The sequence below is a fragment of the Coffea eugenioides genome, unplaced genomic scaffold (genome assembly GCF_003713205.1).
Source record: "Coffea eugenioides isolate CCC68of unplaced genomic scaffold, Ceug_1.0 ScVebR1_3427;HRSCAF=4637, whole genome shotgun sequence".
Taxonomy (NCBI): Eukaryota; Viridiplantae; Streptophyta; class Magnoliopsida; order Gentianales; family Rubiaceae; genus Coffea; species Coffea eugenioides.
The window spans coordinates 22,790-34,331 of NW_020864003.1; the positions used below are offsets into that span (position 1 = coordinate 22,790).

At 35.6% G+C, this 11,542-nt stretch overlaps 2 protein-coding genes across 2 annotated transcripts; both read right to left on the bottom strand.

Annotated features, from left to right (window-relative positions):
- Nucleotides 1–109: 109 nt before the first annotated feature.
- Nucleotides 110–3,640, bottom strand: LOC113757921 (QWRF motif-containing protein 3-like). Its single transcript, XM_027300985.1, has 6 exons — nucleotides 2,402–3,640; nucleotides 1,170–1,289; nucleotides 922–1,038; nucleotides 734–823; nucleotides 542–649; nucleotides 110–205 (listed from the first exon to the last, which is right to left on the bottom strand). Exons 1-6 carry the CDS (start codon nucleotides 3,638–3,640, stop codon nucleotides 110–112), a joined length of 1,770 nt encoding a protein of 589 aa, XP_027156786.1.
- Nucleotides 3,641–5,956: 2,316 nt separating this feature from the next.
- On the bottom strand, nucleotides 5,957–11,054 carry LOC113757927 (probable galacturonosyltransferase 10). Its single transcript, XM_027300991.1, has 2 exons — nucleotides 10,654–11,054; nucleotides 5,957–7,820 (listed from the first exon to the last, which is right to left on the bottom strand). The coding sequence occupies exons 1-2, from the start codon at nucleotides 10,804–10,806 to the stop codon at nucleotides 6,369–6,371; spliced, it is 1,605 nt and encodes a 534-aa protein (XP_027156792.1). The 5' UTR covers nucleotides 10,807–11,054; the 3' UTR covers nucleotides 5,957–6,368.
- Between the last annotated feature and the right edge of the window lie 488 nt (nucleotides 11,055–11,542).

The following is an 11,542-nucleotide window of genomic DNA, read 5'->3' on the forward strand; positions in this document are numbered from 1 at the left end:
CGGCTCTATTACTTTCTTGAGTTATGTTTCCTAAAGCTAACTTGGGAATCCAGAAAATTTTCTGTTCAGTTATATGTGCCTGAACAAAAACAAGAAACGTGAAACAAACTTATGTATGGATTTCAGAATTTGCTCGGTGCTGAGGCTGCTGTTCCGCTTGTAATTTTAGTTGCATGAGAGTACATTTTAAACTTGTTTCTTGAACCTGACGTATGAAACCAGAAAAACACTGATCAGAGGAAAATTATCGTAAGATAAACCGAAATAGGTGATGCTCTTCTCATACATTTTAGCAAGTGTAAGATAACTGCCTACTTAATTCGTTTCAAATGACTATATGCCAAAATCTTTCAATGTATTTTGCTGATATCACTATTTATCCTATATTATGTATGTTGGCACACGTATTTGAAATATAAAGAGAACTTGTTTTGGTCATGGTAAAAAAAAAAAAGCAAGAGCAGACTAACTATGTTTGGCAAAAAATAGCTTTATTTGTCAATAAAAAGCATAGTCAGATTTCAATGCGTTATACTCGTACCTCTAAGGCAGAAATGAACTTGAAAAGCTCCAAGCACTCTTCCAACAACAACTTTTCTTGTGTAACTATCTCTGCTAGCTCTCTACACGCTGCTGCTGTCTTGTCAGCCTGCAACATTTGCAACTAAAACTAAGTATATATGGAGGAAAGGGACAAAAGAAATTTTTGATAACGGATTAAATCTTTGTATACCATAGCTGGAAACTTAGAATTTGTCAACTTGATTGATGAAGTGAGATCTGATGCAGCTCGAAGAACCATAGAGAGTGATTGTGGTTCCATCTGCAGCACAGTGTTTGGTTATTTTTGTTATTGTTGTTTTTATCCCTTCCATAAACAATGCAAGTTTCTCAAAAAGTTAGCTCAGCTCATCAACCTACCTTTGCCCCTTCAACAAGGGGTACCTTACAAACAGCAGACTGCAAACAATCTTTGGTCACATTTACTGCTGATTTATGTTGCCTCTCCATAGAACCCCATGCTTCCAGTGACTTGATCTGCACTTATAGTTCACCATATAAGCATTACTTACACTTCTATCTAAGTGCATAAGAGATCTAGTCAATACTGGCTATTGTTAGAAAATTTTAAAAGAAGTGAGCAAGAGTAGCAATGCATTTTTACAAACTTGAGATTGAAGAACGTAATTTAGTTTCATCTCTTGTTTCTCCCTCTCTAGCCGCAATTTCTTCTGTCTGACAGAGTGTTGCAACTTTGCTATACCATTCCAAGCATATATTAAGTTGCTCTGCAAAATCAAAACGGCACTCATCAGTAACTTTAAGTTGAATGTCAACCAATCTAACAAGAACACTTTCGAGGGAAAAGTCACTAATAAACTACACCTGTCAATAAAACAGACATAAAATGCTATAATGAACAGCACATATCAAGAACACTTTCTCATATCGTTTGCCATTTAATATCAATAAAACAGCCATAAAATGCTATAAATTTGGTCTGATGTGCAACTAAAAGTAATATGTTTTCTAGAATATGTTGATTCCAATATCTGACTGAACACTCAAAAGTGAACTTAATACATGACAAATTGTTTGACTGCTGATCTATTAGGTTACTTCTAACTTCAAGTACATCATCAACAACATTCAACCTGATCTCTTAGAAGCAAAACTAAAGTAAGATTTCTGTTGCTCAGTCAAGGCTCTCTGAAATTTGATCAAAAGTATGAAGTTCCTTTGACCCCAAAATGGTGCAAAAGTACCAATACCCCAGGAAAAGAATGATGCTTAAGGATATTTTTGCACTATAAAAAGAACACTTGTGATGGAGGGTATCTGAGGACAAATTGGATCCATTTTTTTGGTAAACTTTTTTGACGTCTGTTGATCTCTCAAGGATTATTTGCATAAGAACTACCAGTTACATCTTCTGCAAAGTAAATATAGAGTTCTTTGATGCCTCCATGAAAGAAATGGCAATGGTACAGGAACGGGATAAGTGTTTTGATCTGTATACATGATCAGTCGAATTTTCTGCTTTGTCATCTAAAACAAATTGGCCATGATCATACATTTTTACAAGGATTTTATCAAAATCAGCAAAACTTTTTCCCTCAAAGGGAAGATAAAACAATATTTTTGGCAAACTGCACTCTTCTCTTAAAGAAAGAAATAGAATAGAGATATAAAAGACATATAATCTGATGCAATATTGGCTCTACCTAAAAGACGCGAGAACCTCTGTCAGGTCCAAACAACCACCCAATGCAGGGGTTGAGAGTACTTCTAAAGCAATATTTCTCCTCTTGTCCGAAATGATATCAATTGTATCCAATTTAAGCACACATGCTCCAACATTACTGAGCTACTAAATTGTTGGAAAAGCAATTATACAAACCTCAGATTGTTTAGTGATCTTTGAGTTGACAACCTCAGCTCTGGCATTTGCATACCTCCACTGCACCAACCTACTATGAAACATACGTAATTGATGAACACTCTCCCCTATGCCTAATCCTAGAGGTGATGAGACACCTGGAGAGTGTTTCTTTCCCTTCAACAATTCAAGACCCATGGTAAGCAGATTTCCAACTCCCTTAACTTTTGAAGGACTAGTCGGAGGCTTCATATTCGGCATTGTCTTCCCCTTGTTTTCTTCAGACCCTGCAGGTGAGCCAGATCTCAAAGGTGATGTTCCCAATTTCGATGTCTCACTGCCATAAGCCTTCAGTGAATTGGACCTCTTCATTGCATTCTTCAAAGTAAATATTTTGGGCGAATTGTCTCCTGATACAGGCTTCTGAACTGTACCAGAATCTGAACTCCATCTACGAGACCTTAACGATGAATCTTGCAAATACTTTGATGGGATTTCGAGTCCATACATTCTTGAACTCACAGTTGGTGCCATATAGGACGCTGGAAAGCTTTTTCCAGTAACTGCAGAATCAAAACTCGTGCCCGAATGCATTTCACTCTGATCAGACTCTGAGTCCACCACCATATCAGCCAAGTAATCAGATCTTCGTCTTCGAAGCGCAGTTTCATCTACTGAAAGCCTTCCAGGGGCTATATTATCATCAGACACGTTAGGTGATTTTGATGATGAGGGTGAATTCGATGATTTTCGAGAAAACTTAAACTTCCCTGTATAACGCATTGATGCACCAAAAAGAGGCTTATGATTCTCTTTACAAATCTTGTTTTCATTCTCAAATCTTTTAAACTCTGTACAGCTTCTCTGCCTATTCAAAAACGATGGATTATTTGATTTCTCCGGGTTCTTACGCTGCGCAAGGTCTATTAGTCTCTCATTTCCAATGCATTCAGCAAGAGTGCCATTCTTGGACTTTGAAGGTTGTGTTGAAGTTGTAGATGATGGTGAAGATGACGGCCAAAGCCCCCGCATAAACCCTGTACTATCCAAGTTGCTCTTCTTTCGAGTATCCGTAGGTGATCTACCGGGCTTTTGTCGAAGAGTAGAAGGACTATGGTTTGGAGAATTAACCACATTTTCCACTGATGGAGTTGAACTTGGTGATGACAGAAATCTTGAGCTGACTTCACGAGACTTGGCCTTCCTATGCCTCAACCGTTGGTGATCAAGAACCAATGGTTCTCCTTCTTGACTAGGCATTTTGATCAGAAAACACGCACAACACACAGTAGACAAAGAGAGGGAATTGAAGAATGGTTAAAGTTTGAGAAATATTTGGGATTCTGGGGGCTTTCCACATGGATGTTGTTGGTCACGTTGCCAAAGAAAAGAGCCGATAGGTAAAACAACCACTTGAAAAGTGGCGGCAATTTAGATGTAGTCCAGCCGGCTTCAACAGGAGTCTTGGTAAATGGATGTGAAATTAACGTCAATGACATTGTTCTTTTATTTTTATTTTTTGTTTTATTAACTTTGGTTTATTGGCAATTGGAATTTTTAGCCGCTAATATTCTTCAACTTCTTTTCTATAAAGCTATTGACTATTTACAATAGCTTACAAGGATTAATCTTCTATATTATTATTGAATGCATAATAACTGTAGATTATCTTTCGTCTCTTTAGAACTCATTCTCTCTTCCTTCTTTCTAAACTTCTTCCGACCAATGTCTTATTTGACTCTCCCATAGGAGAGAGACCTGGTATCCCTGTGGAAGGGGGCTCTTTTTCTAGTTTTATTTCCTTTGTTTGAATAATTTTTCTTCTGGATTTTTTAGTGAGAGCATGTTCTCTATTAGGATTTTCTAGTGAGGGATTCTTCTCTCAATTTCTCTGGTGAGAGTTTCATTCTCTTCTAGAATATCCTTGTGAGAGTGATCTTCATTTTTTGTCTTTTTACAAATAGTGAAATTAAAGATTTGGTAGATCTCAACAACCAAATATGGAAGTCAAGTCTAAAATTTCTTTGGATTTGAAGTAGTTTTTATCAAATTTGACTATCTAACTAATGGAAGATATAGGTACATATTTCTTGAATTGTAGTGACATCTATCTAATGGAAGATATCCTTGGAAGATTTATACTAGTTGTTTAGATATGTCATCTATCTTTTGATTTTCAAATTTATATGGATCTGTGTCATGTTTGATGTACTTATTGCCATCAGTATAGATTTTAGAACGATACTGTCCTTTTTACTAGAAAAAAAACAATACACTATCAATATTAGATGTATAACAATTGATTTGATTTTCATGTGTGTCATTCATAATCATGATCATGTATACACTTTTATTGTATAAAGATTAACTCATCCTACAATTCTACACTTCTAGTAAGAATAGAAGATTTTTGGCGTGGACTCTTGTCTCTAATTAGTTTGACCTTTCGCAACGAACAAATCAAATGAAGTTAGCGATTATATACTCTACAAAAGCACGTAGAATCAATATATGTAGACTTGTCCTTAACTACTAGAGTATAATTTCATTCGATTGTTTCACTTTTTTATTTGATGACCCTATAAAATAAGTTTACAATAGAACAATCAAAAACTAAAGTCTAACATATTTGCATGAGCAGCTTTTGTTAATTATGATTAATTAGATTTTTGCAAAATCTATAACAACTTAGAACAGACCCTATGTTTAACCATTTTTATGTGAAAAAACAAGCCAATTAAGGTTTCCAAAACCAAGCCCAATTGCAATGACCTTGTTGAAGGTAAAGGGCTAGCTTGAGATTTCATTAGTGACAAGTTTTTGAGTGTTTGAATGAAGATTTGGAGAGATTAACATATGGATGTTTGTGCAGAAGACAAAACAAGAAGTTTTGATAAGAATGGAGTAGTTTTTTTCAGGATTCTGTCAATTAGATTAGCCGGCATTTCAATTCTTTTTTTTTTTTTTGGTTGCAGAGATTGAAACTGATTGGCTATTGATGTTGGAGGATTATAACTTAAAAGATTTGTACATCTTTAGAAAGTGAATGATGAGATTAGAAGTGGATATAGAGAGACATTTGGCAATATGAGGAGGTGCATGTTGAGATATTAATAAAAATTGTCTATCTAAATTATTCTTTCACACATCTGTTACATCAATGCACAACTTCAAGCAAAGCAAATTTTCATTATATTCCGAGTCAGTGATAGATTCCATGGGACTAAGTGATTTAAAAATTTATTGATTCTCTTTTTCTTTGATATGAAATTTATTAGAAATTTATGAGAAAGATTGTCAGGAGTTAAAATGAGTGACAGGCGAAAATACTTACCACTCTACTACAACGACCTCATTAGCTTGAGTTATCAGACTGTTTATATTTATTTAATTTCTAAGGGAAGTTTTTAAATTTTATTTTGACTGATATGGGTAATTACCTAAAACAAGAACCAACTTTTTACTAACATTTAACAGAAAAGAACAAGGATATTTCTTGAAGTTTTAGTGCTATAATGAAAAATAAAATTCATAGTTTGAGTATGTTTACTCCTATTTTTAAAGAATCATTACAAATGATTACTGTATGGCCTTGTGTATCAAGGCCATACAACTAATGCTTCTTCTTTTACAATGTCAACCTGAGAATACAAACAACTGATGCCAATTGCAGGCCAACATTGTGCTTCCAAACAGGGTATCTTGTGTATCAGTATCCAACAAAGAAATCTGGTCAATGTAGAACTTCATGAATTTGAAATCATAATGGACAAATGCTACTGAACAGGTAGACTGTGTAACTTGTACCCAAGATAGAGAAAGAATACAACAACAGTTCAGGCACTACAGCTATGTTCCTAGATTACAAGCACTATATCCCTGCAAGACCTGATACAACTCGTGTGAATATTCTCGGCATTAAAGGAAAAAAAGGGTCCTCAATGAGCCCCAATATACCTTGCAAGGGATGAATCACCAGGACTGCAACTCAATGAACGTTGCACTGTTGTAGTAGAGGATGACCATAATCAACATATTTGTCCCACAGGGGTTTATACTTCTCCATCCCAATCTTCAACCATGGTTTTGAGTTCCCGTTGAAATGCAACACAGCCCCGTTTTCTATCACGTGAGGGTCTACATTGGTGTAGCCCAAACCTAACACATGCCAAGAAAGATCTAATGGCTGTGTCAATCCATAGAAGGTCAGCAATCCAGGTGGAAGTGTGCCAAGTTTCCACAATGTCCTATCTACATTTTTTTCCTGCCAGTAGTGATAAATTCCTGTAACATCCCTCTTCCTCCACTCTACCAAGTCAAACACATTCATCCCGAACGCCCACCCACAGGCATCAGGGTCAAAGTGTGCACGTATCAGAGGATGAGAATAGTTTAGGTATTTGTGGTATCTATGGAATGTCTCCATGCACGTCTCAACCGCACCATTAACGTTGCTATTCAGATCAATGGAGAACAAAGGAGACAGATCCTTCTGAACTACAATGTCATCATCTAGAAACACCACCTTCTTCAGTGCAGGAAAAACCTCTGGGATATAGAACCTCAGGTGGTTAAGCATAGAAAGGTACTTGGGATTCCTGAACTTAATTGGTGTTCGGCCATCGTCGATACTGCCAGAGAAATAATAACTCTGAGTTTCAGAGTCTTGAAGCTGTTTAAGAACAGGAACATAAGAAGCATTTAACCAGCCGAAGTCTTCAAACTTCTGGACATCAACTGTAACTCCACGGAAGCTATTCATGGTGAACCAGGCCTTCATTGCAGCATAGTTCACCTCATCAGTAACGAGGTGGAAGACTACCTTACCAGGATCCTTAGAATTTAAAGCTGTTGAATTCACAACAACTGAAGTTGCAAGGACATTGTCAGAGAAGACGCAAAAATGATTAAGATTATTATCTTCCAGTTTTGCGGCTAATTGCCTTTTATCATGTAGTATTCTCTGTAGATTTGAGTTCTTGAACCATTCAGTTGTCAGCCGAACACCAAGGCAATACAAACTCTTGGGGACTTCTTCAGCAGCTATTTGTCCAAACTTTGAACTCTTTTCATTGACGGAATTCATCTGTTCTTCAAGCCCCTGGATTTTAGCTTTCAGCCTCATGATCATTGTTGCACTGTCATAATGTAGTTGTTGTGCTTGGTAAAGCAAGAGGGCCATATCACGAATTGTAGTTTCTGATTCTCCAGTAGTCAAGGGAGTTCTTCTCAAGGCAGCATTTGAAAGAAGGATTTGTGAATTGCGGATTTGAGCACTGAGTTCCCATGCAAGTTGGAGGTTGTTGCTTTCTTTTGCAATTACAACAAAGGCCTTGGCAAGAGAAATCTGATCATTAAGTTGTCTTGCAACTGAGTCTGGGCTCAACATTTCTTCAGTAACGTTAAGGCCTTCTATGGTTCTGTCATGTCTAAATGATTTCTGCAGAACCAAGAGAGAAAAAAAAAAAGAGGAAAAATGATTTTCAAGTCCAAACTTATGAGGAAGGCACTAGGCAAAAACAGCAATCCAACTAACAGAGAAGATAGAGAATAATCCTCAAATCCTAAGGGAGAGTTGAGTTCAAACAAAAACAACACAGATCCAAGTACAAGAATAATACATCAATGTTTTCTAAGGAAGTTCATAAAGTTCATGGACCTATGCATGTAAATTCTATGATATCAGACAAAAAAAACTCAACAAGTCTAGGTAAGCCACAAGATTCCTAGTTTCTTTTAAATATCATGCTTTATCTTCACATAAAACAAATAAGGTCGCATATTTCAACTGTTCCGCAAAAATTATGCAAAAATCCGGAAGCAAATGATAATTATGCAAAAGTTCACGCAAGAAAGACGCTGAAAGTTCAATATGACAGGGAAAAAAATTCAAATATGATCACTTGTAAACTGTCCAGATGACGCTACTCCAGATACATCTGAAAATCAGCCATGCAAAAGGATTCCAAGAAAAAATCAGCCATGCAAAACGATTTTAAGAGAAGATCAGCCTTCCTTATTCCAGAAATAGTTTAATTATACTTTTTTAACTCTATTAGATCAATACAGTCCAGGTTTACATTAGGAAAATTCTGTGCTTTCCTAGTTCATTGAATATTTTAATTCCACTTTTCAAATTTGCTACATTAAAACATCTTACATCAAGAAATTCTAGTGCTTCCCTGATTTATTAGATTTCAGTATGAGATTCTTGAAAAATGATGCAAGTGTCAAACACGTCAAAGTCTAATAAGCAACAGCACTAGTTTCCTCATAAGGTGTTACTGTTATTATCATCAATAAGATCACAAATTAAATTCTCCTCAAACCTTTCAAGTTTGTAATATGGCACCACAGTCATAGAATGGTTACACAAGTGGATAAAGGTAGACAAAAGCAGTTCTTGTAGTCCAAACAAGGTTGCTTGGCATTTCACTCACATTAAAAGTTCTGTACCCAACAATATAAATGTGACATTCAGGATGATATCCGTACTCAATTTAAATACGTTTGCAAAGTATGGCATAATAGATGGATTCCTGGGGTTCCGCTCAAGAAGGTAACAGCACTAGATGAAACAGAAAAGCCTGCACTGAGCTACACTCTTCTAAGTCAAAAAGCATTTTCATCCCTTTCTGTAAGTAGACGTTTTGTCTGCACAGATGGAGATTCATGCATCCCAACCCTATTTCATAGTAACCTTAGCAGAAATATGCCACCACCACTACTAACACTATCAGTCTACATGCTACTGTTATTGTGTTTGAAATAATCATGAATTGCATGCCATTTATTCAAATTAATACTACATCATTATCTCATTAAACTTAAAAAATTTGAACACCTGTCAATTTTATTCAAGAACAATAGAATCCTAATTATACATCCTACAGCTGGAAACAAGACACTTCTCTGAGCAACCAAATGCGACTAAAAGAACAAAAAGCCCACTTGCTCATTCCCCACAACAGTTTTCAGCGTCAGCTTCAATATTATTTGCACAAGGAGACTTTACAAACATTCATTTTGACTTCATACAAGTGGCAGAAAAATACACTCAAACTTGAGGCACATCAACAAGCTGCTATACAAGTAGTCAGTACAAAAAGATATAATTAGTATTCAATTATCCATGATCAGCATTTTTGAATAGATTTTCAACATTGAATGTTGATAGACATAAACATAAACCATTCACATCAGCTTCAGTTCACCCAGATTTGCTTTTAGTTTGTTAATAATAACCACTTTCACTACCTTGCCTAGAAAAAGATGCAAATACTGCTTGCACCTGGGAATTTATGTCAAACAGATCGACAGGCATTTCAAGCCTGAACTCGGCACGTTTAATTTCTAAGCTTCAAGGTATATTTTACTGACAGTCTTCTGTTTCCTTTCCGAGTAAGAAGAAGCCACATTTAATAACATGTCCTATCCTTTAATACTGCTTATCTGCATCAAATCGTTCCCAAAAGCTTTCAACTTGTTTAATATCTAGCATCACCACTTTTCTTGCCCCTTCTAATGTTCCGGTTTCTCCTTTTGTTTCATGTATTTCCTATATATACTTCTGAATTCAATCAATTAAAGCAGCCAGTTTTCCACACATTATGCAACTCGCATGCAACTCCTTCACAAAATTAGAAACCTAGCCTATTAAGATCTCATATTTACCTTTCTTTTTAGCTATTCTATGCGACAAATAACTAACTACCAGCACTTGTTCATGTGATAATGTTCTACATCTAACAATAATCTAAGCAACTTTTGTTTTCTGTTTTTATTTTTTTAAAATTTTTGTTTATGTTTTAAATTTTTGTATTTGTTTGAGCAATAATCTGAGCTACTACATCTTACATATTAAGACAAAAAGAATCAAATGATTCCCCATTCCAGCATTACAAAAAAAAAAAAAAGAACCACATCCCCAGTCTGCTTCAAGAAATTTTGCCACAAGACAGTCTGTGTCAGCTTCTCCATGAACTAAAAAAGCAGCTAGCTTTAATTACTTCATAAGCTCAGAGATAACAGCACAATTCAATTTCGACCAAAACCCACCAACAGAACAAGAAGCAGAAGAAACACATGTAAGAGCAATTCACGATACTAAACTCTAATGTACTAATTAATCAAAACAATAAGAACCTTAATCTGCACATTATATCTCTCAGCAGAGCTTAAATTACTATTACTTTTCTTCATATTTCAAGAAAGCAGATAAAACCCAATTTTCATTTTTTCTTAAAAAGATATAAATTTGAATCCAAATTTACCTTGGTATAAGGCGATCTCGAGGTGGGTTGATGGCTATCTCTGCTAAGAAAAACAATAAACAGCAAAATTAGCAACCCAATAAGGGTCAACCAAAATACGTTCGAAAGCCGCCGCCTAGCCGGCCGTCTAAAATCTGGCCCTCTCCTCCTCATTCTATTTCAAATCGTATCCTCTAATTTCAGAAAAAAGAAAGAACAAAAAACAGCTGAGCCCTTTTCACTACATACTAGCTTATCTCAGAAAAATTAAGGATTTGCTTCCCTGCCGACAAATTTCGATGGCTTTTACTGCAAGTTTAAAAGTAGCAGTAGCAGCAGAGCAAGATGGAAACAGGAGAAGCAAAGGGGTTAGAGATCTAGCAACACGTTTCTTGGATGTAGCTGGAAAGAGCTCATCTAATAGAAACTGTTCAATTTTCTTTAACGGCATTGGACTAGACTTCTTGAGTTGTCATTTAGGTTAAGAAAATGTGACAAATTATTGTCCGACATGCACCTAGTACTGTTGTTGTTGGACCACTGCCCCTCTAGAGCTTGGCTAATGGATAATCAAATATAAGGGCTTCAAGTATTAATTTTTTTGGTAAAAATAAAATTAGTTCCAAACATTATTTAAATATAGTGATATAGTAAATGTGAATTTGTAAATTAGATGTAATTTATATATCCTAATGAGTACGTTGAGAGCCATAATTTAAAAACAATCTCTTTTTTTTTTAATATATTCTAGCACTACTTGGACTATGCTATATGTGATGAATGTTAGATTTGACTTCTTTTGTGTTTTTGTTGTTCGAAAATCTAATTAGGTTTTGTTCCAAAAGCAAATTAGGAATAGAATAAACTAATTTTGTGCTCGTAAATTTAACTGCCATAGAATTTGCTTATT